General features: G+C 53.2%; 1 protein-coding gene across 1 annotated transcript; it reads right to left on the minus strand.

Annotated features, from left to right (window-relative positions):
- Window positions 1–11,932: 11,932 nt before the first annotated feature.
- Window positions 11,933–22,812, minus strand: CD300LB (CD300 molecule like family member b). Its single transcript, XM_012778693.2, has 4 exons — window positions 22,655–22,812; window positions 15,748–16,077; window positions 14,053–14,149; window positions 11,933–12,897 (listed from the first exon to the last, which is right to left on the minus strand). Exons 1-4 carry the CDS (start codon window positions 22,692–22,694, stop codon window positions 12,762–12,764), a joined length of 603 nt encoding a protein of 200 aa, XP_012634147.2. The 5' UTR covers window positions 22,695–22,812; the 3' UTR covers window positions 11,933–12,761.
- Window positions 22,813–23,239: the final 427 nt, after the last annotated feature.

Below are 23,239 nucleotides of genomic sequence, written 5' to 3' on the forward strand. Positions count from 1 at the left end.
TTCACCTTGCACGAGACAAATAAACCTAACATCTCTGGATATTTTTTGAGGAACTCAATAAACTTATTTTTAAAATTTGTACAGTAAAATGAAGGTCTATGGATGGCTAATTCAACCTTTCAAAAGGAGTTTTAAAAAAGGGAATTGTCCCACTAGATGTCGACGTATCAGAAAGTCCTAGTAATAAAAATGATGTGGTATTGTCGGCACAGGATCGGACAGAGAGGCCAACGGAAAAACAAGAGCAAGGACAGACCACTGCCTGTCATTTAGTTCGGCCCCTGTGTGGCTGACCCATGTATTTCAGACCATATGTGAACCGTGTTTCAGTTAGTTCACATACGGGAACTTAAAGGATGATGATGAAGGTGACCCCACAGGCCACCAGAGAGAGCACAGATTGCTTAGTGGGTGGGAAACCAGCTCCCTACATTGATAAAAAAACAACCTGGATGTCTGCATACACACCTAATCACACGCAAAGATGGAAAAAGGTCGTGAGAACACGTAAACAGTGTCTCCCAATCATTTTCTTACTTTCTTTCAATTCTCAAACGCAGAAGGCCCTGAGCCAGGCACAGTGGTAGGTAAGGCTGGGAGTTCCAGGATGGACAGGCCCAACCCCATCTGCACCCCTTGTTTCTTGGCAAGATGGGGGGGGAGCCATTTCTCTGGTTTCTTGCAGGGGTGCCTTGGAGTCTGAGCTCCCTCCTGCCTCTTATGAACAAAACGAAACTGGGCAAGTCACAGGTTGCCTGAACCTCAGTGACCTTGTCACGATCCTGTCCCTGGCTGGACTTGGAAGTGTTTCCCCAGTTCTTGGGCTCCTGCCTTGGAGGAATCGCCAGCCCTGGCCCACACGATGGAGGAAGATGACAGGCACTCAGCAAGGATGCGCGAAGAATTTATTGTAAGGAAAGTCTAAGGGTGCAAAGAGGGAAAGTACATTTCCTAAGGGAAATGGGGCTGTCTCGGTGAGTGGAGAAGACATGTCTTCTTCTGTGTTTTTCCTCTTAAATAAGCTAGTAGTATATGCCGATGTGAGGGTCAGTGGTAACTACTTAGGACTGTGCGCCACGGGTTTTGGGGTCTGGACTTTTCCAGGTCTGGACGTAGCTTAGAGGTTAGGTTCCAGACGGTCCTTTCTCCTGTACGTGTGACGGGGAAAGTCACCGTTGATGGTGTTTCCCTGTTTTCTGATTGGTGGTCACAGTTCCCTGGTCTTAATTACCCCATTCTTTAAGGCTGAAATAACCGCTTCCCTGGGTATTTTTCTGTAACTATTTCCTTCTTACTGTTTTTCTTTAACTGTTTCCTCCTCCTTGTTTTTCTGTCCCTAACAATCTTATCTATAAAATGAGGGAATAACCCTGTAAGTCTTTATAGTTTGTGGTGAGCATGAAATGATAGCAAAATGCTGCAACAAAGTGACACAAGAATACATGTAGTCATAAAATACGACCACTGCCCCCAGAGGGATCACAGCTGCCTCCCTGTCACCCTCCGCTCCCCGGTGCTCCAAACAGACCATCGCCCCCAGAGCGGCCTCTGATGGTCGTTCTTATGCTGAAGCCATTGACGCTGACGATGCCACGTCATCAGAACCTGTTAGCCCTGAGCCGTCACCGTCACCGCTGCTGGGACATGGGGCTTGGGGACAAATCCTTCCTCTATGAGGAGGCTGGTCACGGCCCTGCCCCAACCCCAACTCTCTGTCTCTTTCTCTCTCTCTCTTTGTCACACACACACACACACACACACACACACACACACACGCTCGAAGTAAAGTTAAAGAAAAAAAACCCTTTGCAGCGGGAAAATAGTTTTGAGATGCCAAGCGGTGCATTTCTGCAGCTCTGGTGGTTTCTGGTGGTTCCTTCTCATCTCTGCCGCCCACGGGGCCTGCTGCCGTTGAACCAGGGAAGGCACGAGGCAGCAGAAAGCAGAGAACACAGATAAATGTGGATCTTGGAGTTTCAAAACCTTCAAGAGGAAGGAATGTGCAAATGAGCACAGACCATAGATTTGAGGAAATAGCGAGGAGAGGAGCGAGAGAAAGCGTTCCAGCCTCAGCCCAGAAAAGGGCGGCCCAACAGGAGAGGGGAAGGAGACAGAGCTGGTGGGGTTGCCAAGGGAACCCCAACAGGGACCTGCCCAGGGCGGCAGCCACTCGCCACCTGCCGGCAGCCAGCCCTCGACGTGGGCCCGTCCAAACTGAGATGGGCTGTGAGTCTACAGTTTTGTGCACATGAAAGAATGTAAAATATCTCATTGATAATTTAGCACAATTGTACCTGTTGAATTGATAATATTTTGGATATATTGGTGTAAATAAAATATATTACTAAAATCAATGTCACTTGATTCTTTTTTTTTTTTTTTTCTTAAGGGGAAGGAATGAGCTGAGAGGTTTATTCATACCATGAAATGCTTTACAGCAGTGAAAACAGGTTGCCTTCTTTATTTTGCAGAAGAAGAGCCCCAGGCCAGAGAGGCTCCCTGAAATAACACATGCCACTCAGTTGGGTAATGGAAAATCTGAATCTTGAATCCAGGACTCCTGGATCTTGGCACTTAAAAAAAAACAAAACTTTCACTTTGAAACAATTTCAAACTTAAGGAAGAATTGTGGCAACAGTACAAAGAGCTCTCATATACCCTCCATCCAGACTTATCTATTTTAAAAAACATAATCCCACATTTTTGTAATTCTGGTTTTTTTCTACACATTTTTTTCCCGGAACCTTCCGCATGCAGACTGCTGGCATTGGCTTTATTTGCATGAGCCAGGTGCACCCAGGTGCCCTCCTGGTGTGTTTTCCTGCGGTACCTGGTGAAGGCCCCCCAAGCTGTGGCTTGTCTCCGCCTTACAGTCCCGGTTCCCCTTCAGAATACAGCACCTTGCTCGGCACACAGCGCCAACGTGATAAATATTTGCAGGATTAAATAATATTAGGTTAATCATTAATGCATGCATAACGAGGCCAAGGAGGTGGAAGACACTCTTTAGTTAACCCCAGTCCTTCAGGGCTGACTTACCCAACGCTTAGAAAGTGACCTCGAGACCATGTGTTTTTGTTTGTTTGTTTTAAAACCTACACTCCAGAAAGTTCACTGTGTGGGCAAACACCAGCAGCGGTTTGCAGACCTGGTTCCTCCTCGGACCAAAGCACAGAGCGAAGCACGTGTCTCCACCCTGTGGCCGCGTCTGGAATCTCAGGTCCCTGGATCCCAGGACTGTCCCGTGCGCTCCAGTCGGTCAGTCAACGCAGAGGGAATTCTGTATTTTCTGGGTCAATGCCAACTGAGAAGGGGAAAGGCTCAAAACAGGGATAAGGACGGAAAACTCTCATTCGGCTTTCCAACCCTGCTACCATGCACACCTCGGATGTCATCGTGCCAAAAGAAAACTCCATCCCTCCCCAACCTTGAGTTTCCTAACTTCATGCCCAATTGCCTCTTCCCAATTCTTGGATTTTTCCCACCCTGACCGCAGTGTGTCAAAGGGAGGAGCAGCCCCCCTGCCTGTGGTTGGGTGGGTTTGAGGTCAGACAGAGCAGGCCTTAAATCTTACCTCTGCCCTTGCCACCCATGTGGTCTGGGGCTGCCATTCAAGGGCACGTGAATCTCAGTTTCCTCATTTGTAACCAACCATGTCCCTTCTCCCCGCCTAATGCATTCTTCCTCACCAGGCTCTCAACTCGCCCTTTATTGTTTATTGTTAGAGACGGGATCTTGCTATGTTGCCCAGGCTAGACTCAAACTCCTGTGCTGAAGCGATCCTCCTGCCTCAGCCTCCTGAGTAGCTGGGACTACAGGCGTGAGCCGCTGTGCCCGGCTAAAGCAAGCTGTTTATAAAAGGCTGCTGCCACTGTCTCATCCCGCCCTCCACGCTGTTTTGTGGCCTCTGGGACTCTCGAGGCACCAGGCTGGATCCTCACTGTCCGCAAGTTCTCTGTTGCCAGTTCCTTCCCTTTTTTGCCCTTCCATCCATCTGTCCATTCGTGCATCCGGTAACAAACACGTGTGAAGCTTTTACTATGTGGGGACTCGGTCTAGGAGCTCAGAGACCAGCTGGGGAGACTGGTATGTAAATGTCAAAATGCTACTGCAAAAAGTCGTAAGTCACAATGATAAAGATACACACTGAGTTTTGGGGAGCAGAGGGGACAGGCACGTAGCCTACTGTGACAGAGAAGGCATCTGCGTAGCTCTCTAAAAATGGCTCTTGGAGGATGGATGGGGTCTTACGCGATCAGCAGCAGCCAGCCAGGCAGCACGGAAGCTGGGGCCGTGGGCACGCAACATGTCATGAGTCAACCGTTCCGAAGATACGAAAACCCAGGCTGCTGAGGGAATGGGCCCAAGACCAGGCCGTTTGTACAGAAGCTAGACTCTGGACCTGACTCTACATAGACCTGAGTCCCCTTCTTTGAGCTGAGTTCCTCCACCTGTGACATGGGCCCGAGAGTAGCCTGGCCCACGGCCTGGGGCTGTCAGGAAGGACAGACGGGATGGACGTTGTGAAAATAGGGTGCTGTCAGTTTTTAAAACGAGGCAAGGCTGGGTGTGGTTACTCACGCCTGTATTCCTAGCACTTTGGGAGGCCGAAGTGAGAGGATCAATTGAGGCCAGGGCGTTGAGACCAGCCTGGGCAATATAGCAAGACCCCTTTTCTACAAAAAATAGAAAAATTAGCCAGCCTCGGTAGTGCACGTCTGTGGTCTCAGCTACTGGGGAGGCTGAGGCATGGGGATTGCTTGAGCCCGGGAGTCAGAGGCTACAGTGAGCTAGGATGCTGCCACTGCAGTCCGGCCAGGGCAACAGGAGTGGAGATTGTCTCAAAAAACCAAACAAACAAAAATGTGGCGAGTGCACAAGTTACGCAATGCTGTCAACCGAGCGTGTAAGTTCCTCTTGTCTCCCCTGACCGTCTGCCTACACTGAGCTTCAAATATATCCGTGAGAGGAGGTCAGAAAAAGTTCAGAGCACTTTCTGACCACCTCTGGTTGGCAGTATGAGAGTTTGAGGCCCGGCGGATGGGCGGATGTACCCGTGCCCTTGGGGGTTATTCTGCCTCCTAAAATGGGCCGTGGGGACCTGGTTTCCTCTGTTTGGACGAATCCCCCCAGTGCTGTTGAAGTGGTTGGAGTCAAGAAACGCTGCAAAGGCAATCACCGAGGCCCTCGTGGAACATCACTCTGGCAAATCCCCCCGGGTCTGGTCCTCGTTCCTGCTACCCTACAGCCTGGCCTCCACCCAGATGAGCAGCGAGGCTCAGACCCCACTGTAACTCTCACGTGCTTTGTTTCAGGGGCTCTCCTTTCCGGGAAACTGAGTGCTGCGGCCCTCATCCTGTTTTCTGGTTTCAGGTACCTGGAGGCTGCCTGAGGAGGCCGGAAGCAGCTCCCGAACGTGAACTTGGGCCGGTGCCTGTGAACACGGGCACCTCCTCCTGCGGCCAGGACCCGCCTGGCCCCTGTCTTTCTTTGTGTCCCCTTGCCAAACGTTCTGCTGCTGGTGTCATGTCATTTGCTTCTCCACTTTGGCACTACCACTGTGTTTAATTTTTTTTTTTTTTGAGGGAGGGGAGTGATTTTTTAAAAAGATATAATTCATATACTATAAATTTGAATTTTTAAATTCAGTGGTTTTTAGGGGATTCACAAAGGTGTGTGACCCTCACCACTACCTTATTTCAGAACATTTCTATCATCCTAAAAAGAAACCCCACACCTACTAGCAGCTACTCCCCATGTCCCCATGCCGCCCCCCCCCCAGCCCTGAGAAACCACCGCTGCACTTTCTGTCTCTGTGGGTTTGCCTATTTCAGACTCTTTGTGTGAATAGAATCATGAACTCTGCGGTCTGTTGTGTCTGCCTTCTTTCTCTCCAGGTGCTCCCACCCAGGTTGTAGCTTGTGTACTTCATTCCTTTCTACGGCTGAACAATGTTCCATGGTACAGACAGACCACATTTTGTTTGTCCATCCATCAGTTGGCGGGCATTTGGGTTGTTTCTGCCTTTTCGCCATTGTGAATAGTGCTGACATGAACATTTACGCGCGAGTTTTCTCGTGGACAAGTTTTTCTCAGTTTTCTTGGAGTGGAATTGCTGGCTCAGGTGGTAACTCAGTATTCACTTCACTGACATTCTGCATGGAATCATTCCTTGTCATTCTGAGCGTTGCAATGCCTCTACCGAGCAGATGCCAGGGGCAGCCCTCACACACATACCAACAGGGACAACCCAAATCATCTCCAGATATTGCCAGTGTGGGGCAAAATTGGCCCCGGTTGAGAACCACCTGTTTCAAGGGGCGAGTTGGCTCATTAGAGCAAAGCCAAGTACACTCCATGTGTCTTTCTAAACTTTCTCCCTACAAGTCCCCACGTGCTGAATTTTAATTTAAATGGACTGTCCTTCTCTCAGACCGGGCCCCCACTCTCGTGCTCACAGCCACCCCCCCGTTTTCTGTCATTTCCTCCTTCCCCTATTTAGCCTGCCTTTACTAACTGTCTCTTGGGCGCCAGGTGCTGTCCTCACCCTGGGGAGGGGAAGTAAACAAGATAAGCTGTCCTCCTCCCCTCCTGCTTGTCGCCACCAACTAACAGTGGTTGGTGCCTCCACGCAGAGGGCTGTGTGTTCTAGGAATTTACAATGAAGAATCAGTTAGGAGCCATCGAGTCTACCGCGCTTGTGTACTCGCGGACGTCAGGAGGACAGGAGCAGAGAGACTGGGAAAAGGACCAGAGAGGGGGTCACAGCAGAACCAGGCCGGAGTCCAGATGCCCTGGGCCCGCCAGATGCCGCTTTGCTTCCGGGCTGGGCGTGTCTGTCCTGAAAGGATCCTGTGCAAACCCCAGATCATCTTTCACATTTTTAGTTAAAAAAATTTTTATTGTGGAGCCCTGAAAGACTCAGAAGAGTTGCCCAGGAGAGGAAAGACTAGAAAATGCGGTAGCACCCCTCCTGGTTTTATTCTTGGAAACTCTTGGTCTTTTCCTTGGTGTGGCATTTGATGGCTGTCACGATGAACCCAACCTGGGCCTTATGTCCCCTCCTCCTGCCATCCTGAGGAGCCTCCTGCATCCCGCCGGGCTCCTCCTTGCCTTTGCGTGGTGCACACGTCCCCCTCTGTCTGGCAGGCGCCCCCCTCCTCCTGCACCTGGGAGACTCCCACTCATGCTTCGTGCCCAGCTGAAATGCTCCACCCTCTAAAGTCTCCACTGGTCGCCCTGGAATCAGGTGGCTGCTGCCTCTCAACAGCCACCTTCTTGTGCATTACACACCTGTGGCACTTGTCCCTGGGATGGGGATGGCTTGTGGGTGCGAGCTCTTCCAGTGCAGGAATGATGCTTTGTCCCAGAGCCCAGCCCAGTGCCTGGTGCACAGTAGACGCTCGGTCCACCTGGCTCAGTGATGAGTCACCGTGTCACAGGGAACAGGACAGGCCCTTCCACCCAATCCCCCCAGTGCCAGGAGGCTGAGAGGGCGCAGGGCTGGGGCAGCCTTGGGATTCCCCCTGCTCCTGCCACATCTGATGTACAAAAGGCAGCAAATCCTGACCCCGCGTGGGCAGCAGCCCAGCGCCGTCCCATGGGAATATAACGGAAGCCGTGTGTGATGCTAGGTTTTCTAGTAGCCACATTTAAAAAGCCTCTAAAAAGGTAAAATCGGCCAGGCATGGTGGCTCACGCCTGTAATCCTAGCACTCTGGGAGGCGGAAGCGGGCGGATTGCTCAAGGTCAGGAGTTCAAAACCAGCCTGAGCAAGAGCGAGACCCCGTCTCTACTATAAATAGAAAGAAATTAATTGGCCAACTAATATACATAGAAAAAACTAGCCGGGCATGGTGGCGCATGCCTGTAGTCCCAGCCACTCAGGAGGCTGAGGCAGGAGGATCACTTGAGCCCAAGAGTTTGAGGTTGCTGTGAGCTAGGCTGATGCCACGGCACTCACTCTAGCCTGGGCAACAAAGAGAGATTCTGTCTCAAAAAAAAAAAAAATTCACATAAAAAATATAAAAATAAATAAAAAGGTAAAGTTAATTTTCGTTGTATATTTGAGTTAACCCAACACACTCAAAATAATATCATTTCAATAATAATGGAGCTATTACAATTTTTTTTAATAATAAGTCTTCAAACCCTAGTGTGCATCGGCACTTAGAGCACATCACGACACAGACTGGCCACGTTTTCCGGTGCTCAGGAGCCACACGTGGCTTGTGGCCGCCACGTTGGGCTGGATATGCCTGTTCCCAATTCCTTCTGTGGCTACCCCAGGTCTCCGCTGTGGTCTCTGTCGTCCTTCTCCTCCCACCCCTCCGGCCAGGTCTCCATTTCGAGTATCAGCAGAGGCAGTGGCGACAGAACACGCCCAGAGCCGGGCTGAAAGAGCAATGGCCGCGTGGCCGTGAGCTCCTTCTGTGATCACAGAATGCGGGCGCTTCCCACGTGTGAGCCCCCGGTCACGGCAGTGCTCCCGGCTCATGCTGTCACTCCTGCCTCCCTCCTGCCTCTCACCGGCCGCCTTCCTGCCCAGGGCCCTTGTTTTTCCTCTTTGTGGTCAGGACGATGTCCTAAAATAAGTCTTTAAAGTGGAGGTTCCGCCCCCCTTCCCTGTTGGTGAGCAGGGTATGATTAGAGTTGGACTTCCCCTTCCCACACCGGCTCTGCAGGATCAATTTAATTGCTGTCCAGCTTATGTTTGGGACACTGATGTCGTGTGACGGGACACAGTGATGCTGGGGGCGTCTGTGTACCAGATCGGAGAGACGCCGCCGGCTCTCTGCCTCGCGGCTAACACAGTCTACCCGGGCTTTCCAGTGCCCGTTGACATAAAGGCACAGGGTAGTACACCAGGACACAACGGGGACACGTCACCAAGGAGACGCCAGAAGGCGGCAAAACGTCCCCCTCTCCCTGCATAAACTGGAGAGCCAGATGTGGGCGGTAACATCCTGTGCCGCCTCTGGTGGCTCCCGACAAGCAGCTGCTCACGCCGGGTGAAGGGTGATGTCACCGAGACAGGCTCAACCGAGCGTCTCTGTAGAAGGGCCTAGATCCCACACCCACACACGGGGACCTCCTGACCAGGCCTGCACTGTGCCTGGGAGACTTCTGCTGCTCCTGCGCCCAGCCCTGGGCCGGCAGCGCCCCGTCTCTGGGCGAGGCCACCCGAGGATGCCCCGGGGTTAGGACACAGCCTTGCTGGGGACAGGGGGGAGCAGAGACAAAGCCCGTTATCGGCGAAGGCCAGTGGTTCCTTGATCAATACAGATTTAGGAGGGCAGTTGGCAGTTAAGTAAAGTCTTAATGCTTTTTGCCTGGGTTTGTCCTGAGACCCTAGAAAGGGTGATGGCTTATGCGGGACTTCAGCGGTAGGGAGCACGTGCCTTCTGTTTGCAGAAAGGAGGTTGCCGTCACCCGAGCTGAGCAGCCGAGGAGGGAGGAGGGGGCCGTCCCACAGCTGCAGCCTGCAGAGGACCCCCGGCCTCAGGAAAGGGTGCGAGAGCAAGAGCTTGTTGTGGTCACGTGGACAGAGGCACAGGGACCCGGGAAGACACGGGGAGAGAGAGAGAGAACAGAGGGGCTCGCGCAAGGCTTCTGCAGTGGGCGTTTTGGTCGCCCCCTCCCCGGCTTCCACTCCAAAACGGAGCCACCATCAGGCCTGGTGTCCACCCTTCCCCACGTGAGCCAGGGGAGGGTGGTCCCAGCTGCAAGGTGGTCCCAGTCGCCTTGTCTGTGACTGACTGCAGGGTGGTCACCTGCGTCTGAAGCAGCCAAACAGAGATGTGCGGGGAGGGGCTCTGGAACCTTCCGGGGAACCTCAGAAGCCTTCATGTCTGGGTGTGATCAGCGTCTGCCACCTACTCACCAGGAACCAGGAGGCGAACCAGCCATAGATGGAAGAAAGTATTGAGACAGTGACGCAGACAGCAGGAAGGAACTTGCCTCAGCCAACCCCCAGGACACCCCCGAAGACCAAACAAACCAACTAAAAGCCCCAAACGAGTAGTTAGCAGCGAAACGGGGGAGGAAGCTGTGGCCACCCTGGGGTCAAATACCCTTCCAGAGAGGCTGGTGTTTGGGGATGAACTTGGGGTCAAACACCCTTCCAGAGAGGCTGGTGTTTGGGGATGAACTTGGGGGATCAACAGCCTTAGGCCATTCAAAGCGGGGAGCAGGATCAGACACACCCCTTCAGGCCAGAATAAGTATTCTTATTCTTAAAGGCTCTACCTCCTCAGTAAAATGATGGACTAGAAACTGCCTACTTGTGAGCAAAGGCAAGTGCTTTTTAAAAAAATAATGATTAAAAACTAGATACCCACATGCAAAAGAACGGAGCTGCACTCTTACCTAACGCCATATACAAATTAATTCAAATGGATCAAAGATCTAAATGTGAGACTATAAAGCTACAAAACCTTAGAAGAAAACAGAAGGCAAAAGTTTCACAACGCTGGACTTGGCAATGATTTCTTGGATATGACACCAAAGACACAGTTAACAGCAACAAAATAGACAAATGGGACTTCATGAAAATTTGAAAAAAATTTGTACACCAAGAGACAGTATTGGCACAATACACAGGCAAATCACAGAATTTGCAAATCATATAGCTGATAAGGAATTATTTCCAGAAAATGTAGAAAACTTCTACACTTCAACAAGAAAAATTCCAAACAGCCTGATTAAAAAACGGTCAAAGGACTTTACTGGACAGTTCTTCGAAGAAAATGTCCAAATGGCCAATAAATATATAAAAGATGCTCAGCATCACTGCTTACTAGGGAAACACGAATTAAAGCCACAATGGGCAATCGCGTCCCGCTTGTTAGGACAGCTGGTGTCAAAAACAACAACGACCGAAAACAACAAATGCTGGTGAGCATGTGGAGAAATTGCAACCCGTGGGCACTGTTGGCGGGAGTGTGAAATGGCTCTGCGCTGTCCCAGCTAGGTAAGGGCACAGGCCTTCTGCTCCGGCACCCAGTTGAAACACATCTGCTGGGAAGTGCAGTCCCAGCTCCGGTGGCTCTTTGATCGGTTTCCGTCCAGAAACATGTCTGGGGGGTGCGAGGACGTGTGTGGTGGGGGTGGCGTTCAGGACATACGGACAGACAGGCCTACGCTGCTGCAGTGGATTCTCTTGAATGGAGCTGTAACAACCCAACCACACTATTTCCAAGGAGAACAGGGAATTCATTGAATATTAACAGTGAGGAACAGCAGGAAAAGCACTGACAACATGTTGACAGTCGCCAGCGGCCCCTCAGCCCTTTTGAGCCAAGCTGGCAAAGCCGCTAGGCTCCTGCCCTCCCTCCTGCGGAGCCGGGGTGTCATCCGGAGTCTGGCCGGCCCTCCGGGAGGCTGGATCCAGGGAAGCATTCGAGGAGGCAGGGCCCCTGCAGCTGGTGGCCTGTGGGCCTTGTCCCTCAACATGATGGATGACTCAAAGGGTCTCAGCCTGGCTTACACTCTGTCCTCTCTGGGCACTATGGAATTTTCAGGGCCACCCCTGGCCAGAACGAGTAACTAAGTTCACAGTCTGAGAAAGCTTCTCTTTGGCTGCAGGGCAACAAGAGGGGACTGCAGAGTCCCCGTGGGGAGGGGAGGAGACCGTGCGAGGGACCAGGGGTCCCTCCTGTACCCCTGCTGAGAATCAGGGCCCTCCACAGGGCAAAGGGCAGTGGACACATCCTCACGGGCATTCAAAGGGCAACACCCCAGACGTGCGTGTGCGTGTGCGGGTGGGGGCGGGGTGGGAGAGCATCTCACACGGGGCTGTTTCTCCCCACAAGAAGTGCCGACCCTTTTAGTGTGAGCACCCCTGACCCACATGGCATGAAGTGACCTTATTTATTCAAGGGCGTCGTTGCCGTGAGTGAGGCGTTTGAGAGAGACGACAGTATTTCCCTCGAACAGTTTTCATTATTAACGTTATTTAAATAACATCATTTCCCTGAGACAGTTTTCATGCCCGCCCTCCCCCATCTTGAGGTAGCTCTTGAGGCGCAGGGAGGTCTTGGGGGGGAGCCCTGAGCAGCTGTGCTGAGGACGCTCCCGAGCCGTGGCCCCAGGACGCCCCAGCCCCTGTTGTGGGGCAGGGAGGCTCCGGTCCCTCCTCATCCCTGCAGACTCAGAGCCGTGTCCCCCTGGGCAGAGGGGACGTCCTGCCTCTCATGCCCCCGAACCAGGAATGCACCACAGAATCGCCCTCCTGGAGTTGGGGGGCCATCAGTCAGGACTCGCGTGAACACAAGTCACCAAAACCCAACTTGACTAGCTTAATAAAAAAGATTTCTAAAAAACACACATATCCGGCGCTCAGGCAAGGACGGTGCTGAGCTGGTCTCAGAAACGACGGAAACCAAGGGCTGGGCGGGTATCCCTCTCTGTCTGTCTCTGTGCTTCGGTCCCAGGCTCTGTGCCCAAGTTATGCCAGCAGGGGGGACACCACGGTTTGGACTCCACCCCAACAGCTCCTGACCCAGGGAACAAGGTGATGGCACCCCCAGGAAGCGATGACGGCTCAGAGGGGCCCGAGCTGTGTCCCTGAGCCGGGCAAAGCAGGGAGGTGCCCCAGCCCCCAGGGCCAGGGTAGGGCTCCAGGGCCCGGCCTCAGTCACCGCACCCTGAGGACTCGGAGATGTTTCTTCCACAGCCCAGGCCTCCTCTGGAAATGGGGTCCAGGGTGGGAAGGCTCTGCTGATCCTTCCATCTAAGGAGCCGTGTCTTTGGCCGGAAGTTCAGAGGACAAGTTGGTGTAGATCAGTTTCCTGTGGCTCCTCAGGGACCCTCTGAGACCCTTTCAGCCAGAGGATAGCACCAACCAGGATGAGCAAGATGGGCACCTTCACAAAGGCCAGGAGCACGTAGTGGGTCCTGTGACAGATAACACTGCAGTCAGAGCCCCGGTCCCAATCTCCATCCCCTGACACTGGGGCCACCAGCCAGCTCAGCAAAGCCTGTGACCCTAGGCCCGGCAGCCCCACTCTGGAGACCCCCATGAGCCCTGCCGTTGTTTGACTACTACTGTGTTTCCACGAAAATAAGACCTACCCATAAAGTAAGCCCTAGCAGGATTTCTAAGCATTTGCACAATAGAAGCCCTACCCCCAAAATAAGACCTAGTGATGGGCATGGCTATGCAGCATATCTGCACAACCCATAAATTTCGTCCTCGGAGTGGTAAAGAAGATGAGCAGCCCTTCTCATCTGCCCCATGAAAGAGCTCTATGGCTCTACATGAGAGATTGGGGCCAATGGTTCTAAAGGAAATAGAGCCGCAAGAAATTCAGGATGGAATTTGGGGTTTGGAGAGTTATGATGATGTTCCAGAAGAAGATGACTTAACTACATTTGAATAAATGTAGATTGTTGTACCATACTTAAAAAAAATAACACATGCCCTGAAAATAAGCCCTAGGGTGTCTTCTTGAGGAAAAATAAATATAAGACCCTGTCTTATTTTCGGAGAAACACGGTACGAGGGCCCCTCCTACAGCGACCTCAGCTGTTCACACTGGCCTGTCGTCTCTTCTAATTTCACGTTCTGGGACTCCACTTGGCCCAAAGAACATCTCAGCCCATAGAAGTCCCTGGAGGTCACCAAATACAGGCTGTGTTTTTCTGCCTCTGTTCCTGCTAGTGCCAGCTCCAGGTTGGTAAATCACTCTCCCTGTGTTGTGTCCCTTGATGTCTCGCACATCAAGAAATTGTGATGTGGAGATTGGAATTTTATTTCCCCTTGGCAGCCATAAGGCCACCAGTGCTTTTTTGTTGACCAGTTAGACGGGTAGGTGGTGCTCATAGAGAAGAGCTCTGCAGAGCGGTTTTCTGGTGAGCGCTAGAAAGGGAAGATGGTGGGTGTAGAGTAATGGGTGCAGAAGTGAGACAGAGGGTGAGCTTGGGGCCTTAATTCTGGCTATAAAAGGCACTATCATACAGTGACAGACACAGACAGAAGGAACTCCCAGGTTTTGCTTCCCTATAGGAGGGGGCCCAGCTAGGGGCAGGAAAAAGGACCACATCACTCACCTCTTGGAGGAGTCGGAGGACTCCCCCATATTGCTGTTGGCAGGTGGCCTGGCAAATGGTTTGGAAGATGAGCTTGCTGAGGAGGAAGCAGTTCCCACTAGACACAAGCAAAGTTGGTTGCAGGTTATTAGCACTGCTGGGGGTTGGTGCATGACTTACAAGTCACCCCCACCCTGCCAGTCCTCACCAGGAGACCTTTATTCCCCTGGAGCAGGAAGCTTTCCTCGGGCTTCCATTGGGTCCTCTGAGTCACAACACACAGTCTTTATTCCATCATTTTGAGGGGGTGGCAAGAAGACATAAAAATTAAGTAGGAGCAAGCACTTTAGTTATTCTGGGGGTGAGAGAGAAATCTTTTCATATTCTCTTTCCACTTACCTTTGTAAGTAGTTGGGGGAAAAAAAATCTCTGTTCCTTTCCACTTGAGTAGTGGCTGAGCATGGCTCAAGGACAGAAGTTTCCAGAAATGGGGCGTCTAGTTACTGGGGAGGTAAGGGAGGAGGAGACTCCAGAAGGCTGGTGACTAAGAGGGCACATTCTGGTTAAACAGTGAACAATGACAGTGAGGGACCAAATGTCCTTCTGAGGAACTCTGTAGGCGATCTGTTGTGGGCAGTCTGGTCACGGGTTCCTGAGACCAGCCCGGCACGGGATCTGTGACCTGCCGGCGAACTTTCATGTCAGTCCTCAGCTTGGCAGACTCTTTTCTCAGGTCCCAGGCTTGGGTCACACTAGACAGCCTGGTGCCCCCACCAAGACCCCTAAATGTCTTTGTCCCTAAAGCCCCACACTGGCCACGGTTTCAGCCTCTCTCTCCCTTGCCTGTGAGCTCTAATCCCTTCCCTGTCCCCACAGACCTGGGCTTCTCTGACATAGCAGTCTTGGGGAACCCTTGCTTGGAAGACACTTTCTGGGCTCCACTCGGCTCAGTGGCAGCTCCTATGTCCCTCTTTGGTCCCACCCGAGGATACTTGTGCTAAAGCTGGCACATCACTTCCCGACATGCCTGCACGGATGCAGGGCAGGGGCGGGACTGGGCACGCGTGTGTGGGTGGAAGCGGAGAGGGGCCCCACAACAGCAGCAGGAAGACCCCGGCGACCCTCGGTGGGGTCCAAGGCACAGAGGAGATGTCAGAGCATCCAGAGAGGTCCCCGAAGTTGACCTAGTGGCTGAAGCCTTCCTTTCTTTATGAAGAGTCCACTGTCAACTGTGCACCTCCCTGGCTCTTTCTCCTCCCTTGCTCACTTTTGGGCAGCCAGAGAAGGTAGAGGAGGGGTGGCTGGGGACCCAGAGAGGAGAGGCTCTGTAAAATGCCCAGAGCCACTCTGGGTTGGCCAAGTTCCTGGGACTCAACACTGGAACCCTCCAGGCTACCCCAGGTCCTCCCAGTCCCACCTAATGACAGGACCAGAAGACCAACCACTTCCTGGAGTGACACCCTGCAGGGGTCTAAGGCTCACCCTGGGCTCTGATGAGAGACCACGAGGCTGTCCAGCCTCCAGAGAGCACGGCTGGGCGATGGGCCACCCAGGCCAAGTCACACAGCCCCACCCCAGCTCAAGCTCCCTCCCTGTCCATCTGTCTTTTAAGCTCTCAGTCACTTCTCTTCGGCCCTTGGGGAGGAGAAGGTTAGAGCACTGGCTTGTTCAGTCCTGAGCTCCAGGGCCTCCTGGTGTAGATGAGGAAGTTCTTACCTGACTCGACGATCACTTTAACTTGGGTCCCAAGGTCGGTTCCGACTTTCCGGATCCCACACCAGTAAGTGTCTGTGTCGTCTGGCCTGAGCCCCTCCATGGTCACAGTGAACGAGAGATCTCTCCAACTGTCCCTGATGGACACTCGGCCACTCTTCTCCTCTTGCTGTGACCCTCGGGTTTGAACGAGGACCTTGCACAAATTCCACTTTGCCCCTCGACACCACCACTTGCTGTAGGTCTCCCATCCTTGGTTATAGCGACACTGCACAGTCACCAAGCCCTGCTCTGGGCCCCTCACGAACTCTGGGCCTTGGATGGAGAGACAGCCTGGAAAACAGAACCCCAAGATAGAGCTCCTGCCACCCTGCACCAGGGTCCAGGACCTCCCCAGCCAGCCCTGACACACCTGACCCCTCCGTCCGCCTCCCCCTCAGCCGGGCCCCACATCAGTGTCCTCAGTGGTGATGATGTCGGGGCCTCTTTGGTCCTCTTCTGCCCCGGCCTGCTCATAACACACGACACCCTGGCTTCTGTCACCCTCTTTCCTTGTCCTTCCAACGCTGTTCTCCTCTGACCTCCTGCTTCTCTGACTACTCTGCCTCTTCCTTTCTCTTTAACTCTTGATGTACCCAGTCCTGTGCTGGTAGACATTTACAACCAGCTCCCGTGGGGGGAGGGAATCTCTGGTTTGCAACATCTGCTCATTCCTGTAGTGTAAGTACTCCCAGCACGGCTGATGTCAGGCTACCCATGTGATGTCGAGGGACACAGGGCTGGGAAGAGATGTCCCACACCAGCTCTGTGAGCCGGTAGGAGCCGGCTGCAGCACAGCTCGGGGGTAAGCTGGAGTTCTCCCTCCAGCCTCCAGGAAAGGATGTTCTCCACGACGGCCTGTGTCCTGGCGATTCCCAAACCCACGTTTGTAGCTCAGATTCTGCCCTGAGCTAGCCCACCATTTACAGAGACGCGCCGGCTATCTCTCCCCCAAATTCAGTCCGAATGGAGCTGGATACACTGCCTCCCCCACCCTGGACCTGCTCAGCTTCAGGACCTTCTCTCTAGCGGGGCCTCCACGTGGACAGACTGACAGGGGCCGGATCAAAGCGGAACGGGTTAGAGGTGAGCACAGGTACCACGGGTGTCCTGTGGTCCTGTTGGTGACTCCAGCGGGGCTGACTATGTCGAGATACACTCTTTCCCCGGCAATGACCCCTTGTTCCTTGATCATGTGGAAGCCTCTCTTGACCGACTCTTGGTCCCAGAGACTCAGGCCCAGGCCGGGGGTCTCTGCAGGGCATACACACTCGGCAGGTGCCACCTCCTCACCCCTTAGACCTGCTCCCTGGAGTTATTTTAGTTTATTTAAGGTTTGCATTCGTGAGTGGCAGATGAATCCATCCCCATAGATGTTGGAGAATGTAAGAATATGTCCCCTTACATGGCAGAAGGGAATTTGAAAATGTGATTAAGTTAAGGGTCCTGAGACACGGAGACTATCCGGGACCATCCCGTCCCCATGGGTCTGATGAGCGAGAGAGGTGGAAGGAGGGCTAGAGCGGAAGATGCTCCGCTGCTGGCTGTGCGGAGGGAGGACGGGGCCACGAACCGAGGAGAGCAGGTGGCGTCTAGAACCTGGAAAGGGCAAGGAGGCAGCTTCTCCCCGGGGAGCCTCTAGAAGGGACGCAGCCCTGCCGGCACCTGGATTTTAGCCAGTGAGACCATGTCCCACTTCAGATCTTCAGACAGTAGGATGATGACCTTGTGTTGTTCTAAGCCACAGAGTTGGTGGCGATTTGTTCCAGCAGCAGTGGGAAATTCATGCTGGATCATCAGAACCAACTCTATGCTCTTCAAACAGAAGCACTGTGGAGCCTCGCTGGAGAGCCTGGGGTCTTGCCCGAGCCTGTCCCTGCCCTCACCCCCAACGGCTGATCAACAGCCAACTGCGTCAGCTCTGCCTCGGCAATGCTCCTCGGAATTACTCTCTTCTTCTACTCTCTGCAGTCGCAGGCCGTGAGGACAGCATGACAGCGGAGAGAGCATGACCTTTGGAAACATCTATCTACCCCGGACTCGTTGGGAAACCCTGCATGAGTTGCTTAACCTCTCGGAGTCTTGCTTCCTTATTTGCAAAACAGCCACATGAGACTCTCTACTTGCAGATGGCAATACGACTTGGATGCGAGTCCAACACCTGACGTTTGGGGGTCGCTCCGTCGGTGACAGCCTGTCAACAGGCTGGGACCCTGTCTGGTGCCTGGATGATGGCAGTGGCCTCCAGGGAGGTTTCTCCTGCCTGGCAGCGTCCTACCAGCTGTCCTCACCATGCCACTGCCTCAGCTGCAGGTACTGCGAGCTCCTCAAAATCTCCCAGGACCTCCCCTGCAGCCCCGCCCCACTGCCTTTAGAACAGGGGTCCTCAAACTTTTTAAACAGGGCGCCAGTTCACTGTCCCTCAGACCGTTGGAGAGTGCGGTGCACATTCCACACATGCGCACTGTGGGCCCGGGACGAGCCGGCTGCTAAGCAGGACAGGCAGCGGCGGCAAAAACACCCAGTGGGCCGGATAAATGTCCTTGGTGGGCCGCAGTTTGAGGTCGCCTGCTTTAGAACGATGTGAAATGCTTTCGTTTGGCATTCAAGCCTCTTTACGATCGGGATCCAATGTCCCTGTCCAGCGCTGGTCGCTGCCTCTCCCTCCAGATTACAACCCGCCCCCACCTTGTTCTTCCCCCCACCCTGGCGTGCCCTCCCAGGCTGGTGTGCTGCTGTCTCCAATGCCTGCCCTGTCACCTCCACACCTCCTGCAAGGCTCGGGCCTCTTTGCAAAGTCATATTCCCGTCCCCGCCTGAACAGCTCCCTCCCGCCACACTGGTGTTTTATTCCTGTCTCTCTTCTTCCTCCCTTGCTGGGGCGCTCACTCCGGAAGGGCAGAGATTTTGCGTTCATATTTTTTTCCTCTCTCTCTTCCCCATTCCCAGCCCCAGTGTCTTGCTCAGTGTCCGGCTCATGGTAGGTGCAAATAAATTTAGTGGCTGTTTTTGAAAAGAAGCTGGTCATCATGATCTTGAACATAACCATTCAACTCTAGGACTAGCTATAATTTCCACACCAATGGACAACAAAGTATAAGCATGTTAATGGCAGCACTAATGTAATAATAAACATTGGAAACAAATCAAATGTCATCATTGAGGGGTTGGGCTAATAAATTATGGCCCATCCACAACATTATCTTTTCTTTTTTTTTTTGAGACAGGGTCTTGCTCTGTCACCCAGGCTGGAGCCCAGTGGAGTGATCATAGCTCACTGTAACCTGGAACTCCTGGGCTCAAGCGATCCTCCTTCCTCAGCCTCCTGAGTAGCTGGGACTACAGGTGCGCACCACCAACACCGAGCTAATTTTTTTTTTTTTTTTTTTTTTTTTGAGACAGAGTCTCACTTTGTTGCCTAGGCTAGAGTGAGTGCCATGGCATCAGCCTAGCTCACAGCAACCTCAAACTCCTGGGCTCAAGCAATCTTTCTGCCTCAGCCTCCCAAGTAGCTGGGACTACAGGCATGCGCCACCATGCCCGGCTAATTTTTTCTATATATCTTAGTTGGCCAATCAATTTCTTTCTATTTATAATAGAGACAGGGTCTCGCTCTTGCTCAGGCTGGTTTCGAACTCCCGACCTCGAGCAATCCACCCGCCTCGGCCTCCCAGAGAGCTAGGATTACAGGCGTGAGCCACCGCGCCCGGCCAACCGAGCTAATTTTTTTAAAAAATTTTTCTTTTTAGAGATGGGATCTTGCTGTGTTTCCCAGGCTGGTCCGGAAATCCTGACCTCAAGTGATCCTCCTGACTCAGCTTTCCAAAGTGTTGGGATTTACAGGTGTGAGCCGCTGTGCCTGGCCCATAATATGGTTGAAAAGCAAAAGACAAATAACCAGACAATGATAGGGAAAGATGTTCAAGGTATGTTATTACTAGGCTTGAAAAAAGTTGCCTACGAGAGTGTATGATTCCATCTCTGTGGTTTTCCTATAGCATGTGTGTAGGAAACAATCTGAAATTGTGTCTTCTAAACTCTTACCAGTGGCTAGCACCGACACTGGGTGTTTGGGGTGGGGGCAATTTCTCTTTCTAAATCATATGCTTCCGTTGTGTTAAAATGCTCCCAATGTCATTAACTGATAAAACAACAAGGAAAAATTTTAAGAATTGAGAAAAGGATCAATTAGGAGAAGGATCACCAAAAGACAGCGACAACTGGACATTAAAATCAAATGCAGAAGTCACAGGAGAGGGCGATTTTCTTTCGTAAAAGAAGAGCAATGCAACTGCAGTAGAAAGCAGGGGGTCAATGCACAGTGCACTTTTCAGCAATCTCGAACGGCAGAAAAGTGACGCTTCTGCAGCTGCCTCAGCCCCAGCGGCAGCAACTTGACCTGACTCCGAATGGGATCGGGCACATTTAAAAGATATGTGTGTATGGGAGGGTTATAAACACAGATTATGATGGACGGGACTATTAACTAGGCCTGTGTGTGTTTGCAAGGGTTGGTTTGAGGGCGATGGATGACCGGACAGCCATCAGCTCAGAGCAGAACCCTGGGGAAGGGGGCTGACGGGTTTTAAAAGCGTCAGGCTGTGTACATGTCAGTGTTTTGATTTTGTGAACCCCAGATGGAAACTTTCTCTTCTGTGTCAATCCTCCAGGACCCAGTTTGCCCCCTGTCCTTGCGTGAACAAAATCCTTGTGTGAATATCTTGTCTCAAAATGCAGAGAGTGGCCGGGGGCCCCCGTCTGGGCCGGCAGAAAGTGCGGCGAAGGACAGCGCCCAGAGCAGAGAAGCCCGGGGGTGCCAACCCTCACGGTGGTGCAGAAACGCAGAGAGAGGCCCTGGGATTCCCGCTGGCTGTGGGGTGGGATTGGAGCCCATCTCATCTTGCAGCTGCGGGGTGGGCGTCCCTGCAGACCTTGGGTGGGGGTGGGAATAGCAATAGTAATAGCAATGCCAGCCCAGCCTCCGCGGAGTAACTTCCCAGATACAGATCTGCGCTTCTGGCCGTCCTTGCATCACGTTCCTGGTTGAGACAACCAGGGTTTGTTCTCTGACTTGCAAACACTCACAGAGCGCCCGCTCTGTGCCAGCCCCCGCCCGGGGTGCTGGGCCCTGCCTTCATCTTGGGGCATCGGGGGGTCACGTAACCCATCAGATAAGAGAAGATCCTCCCGGAAATTGGATCATTCTGACCTTACCCCATCCAGTTTCTCTGCTCTCATTTCACAGAAATAACCTCAGAGTGGCGAACGGCGATCTGTCGGCGGGAATGTGGCAGGGTGGCTTTGCTTTCATGCCTGACTCACTCGCCTGCTTCCCTCGTACAAAACTCAGTGGGACAAGGAGGCCTTTCTGCCCTGTCTCTGCAGGACCCTCCTCCCCACCCCCAGCTAGCCACAGCGCAGCCACGGTGCGTCTCACCTGGGGGAGGGGAGTGTTTGTGTGGCTATGCGCAAGTGCTGATAAGTGTGTGTCACTTTATGTCACCATGTGTGAGTGCATGAGTGTGTACGTAAGCCTGAGTGTGACTCTGGGACCCTGAGCAGGAGAGTGAATGTGTATGAGTGTGAGTGTGAGACAACAGAGAGGTGTGTGCGGGTGTGGCTGCACTTTGACTCCTCTGTGTGTGTTGTGTGTGCGTGTGACAACGTGTGAGCCCAGGCCTAGTTTGCCCGCCCCCTTCTCCTCGGCCTCCAGGTGGGCTGCAAGTAGGGGCTAAGAGAGGGAGCAGCTTGGGGTCTCTCATCTCAAATGCAAACTCGGAGCCCGGAGGAGGCAGATGCTCCCAATCGCTGTCCCCTGTGGATTCTGGGCCACGTGGAGCCCTGCTTAATTCGTGGGGCTGCTGCTGTCACAGGTGGTCTACCAGCGTCATCACTGGGCTTCCTCCTCCTCCTCATCGTCAAATCACCCACGGCAGCAGTAACCCAGGCCTTATTCACTCTGTCCAATCTGAGTAGCAGAGTTCTCCAACTTCGGGGCTAAAAAGGACCCCTGGGACTTCCCACTCATACCAGAGATCCAGATTTTAGGACAATCAAGGGCTCACCTGAACCACACCCTCCCGCCCCCCGCCTGGAGCTCGGGTCTCAGAACTGGCCATGCTCTTTCCTGCCGTCCCTCTGCGGACTGGTCTGTCTGCGCCAGATGGTCAGTCCCCAGGCTCCAAGAGGACTGTGTAACCCACACATACTGCACACACTGCGTGAAATTCCGGGCTGTCCCATAATGTCCTCTGAAGTTTGCCACGGAGGAGAAGATACTCTAGCCCTTCTCATCTCCCACCTGGGCTCTTGAGCAGTTTTCCCTTCGAAAGTCTCAGCTCCCAGGCATGGTATCCAAGGCCCTTCGTAATCCTGTCTTTTGCATGTCCAACCCGTCGCCCCGAGGCGTCCTGCACACAGAGAGCATCCCCTGCACGAATACACCATCCTCCCCACGCCTCCGCCCCTCTGCACATCCGTCTCCCTGCAGTGCTCTTCTCTCTGCTCACTTCGGGGACTGAGCCCTCCTGCAGACTGGACGCTTTCTCTAGCTCCCCCAGCCACTGCCCAGCCGGCCTCTGCGCACCCTCCGCCAGGGCCTCACTGCGTCCCGCCACTGGCTGTCGTTTGCATGTATGTTTCACCCACCAAGCCGTGCGGGGTGATCTTCCCTGGCGAGCTCTACTTCTCTTTTCCCTATGTGTCCTCAGGGTCTGATGCACGCCTGGCACGACGCGTGTCCCCAGTGCACTTTTGCCGAGGGACTAAACAAAGCTGTCTCTCATTGCCCTGGACGTGGCAGCTCCCCTGGGACCTGGGACAGATGCCCTCTGCCTCCTGCCCCGCCCCTGCAGTACCAAGCCCCACTCACCTGAGAGGCCGAGAAGGAGCAGAGCCGGGGGCAGCCACATGGCCCTGCTGCCCCCACTGCCAGCCCCTCTCCCCCTGCCCTGCAGCCGGTGACCAAATCGGATTCCAGCTGGACTCTCGAAGTTCTGCCTGAGCCCAGGCTGCCTTTGAAATTCTTACTCACTCACTTCCTTTTATAGAGTGGCTATTTCCTGCTTTTAATTATTCAGCAAAAGAGGTGGCATTTTTTGGCAGGGCTGAGTCACAGGACTCGCCCGTCCTCAAGAGGTAGGGAGAAGGAGGTAAGGGGACTGCAGGATCAAGAGGAGCAGGGGACACCTGTCTGCAGGAGGGCTGGGTGGGGGTCATCTGACCTATCAGGCCTTTGGTCCCAGGGTACCACACTGTGGGTGCCAACTCCAGAATTGTTCTTCGCCACGGTGATGGGTCCCAGCCTCAGGGAAGCCCCAACTCAGATGTCAAATGGGCCACGCTCGGCAGACCTGGAGGTGCATTTGTTCGGGTGTTAGACCCAAGTGCGTAGAAGTGCAGACTGTGGGGTAGGACAGACCTGGGCTGTAACCCACAAGCACCATGTACAAGCTGT

The sequence above is a fragment of the Microcebus murinus genome, chromosome 18, assembly GCF_040939455.1.
Source record: "Microcebus murinus isolate Inina chromosome 18, M.murinus_Inina_mat1.0, whole genome shotgun sequence".
NCBI classification, from domain to species: Eukaryota; Metazoa; Chordata; class Mammalia; order Primates; family Cheirogaleidae; genus Microcebus; species Microcebus murinus.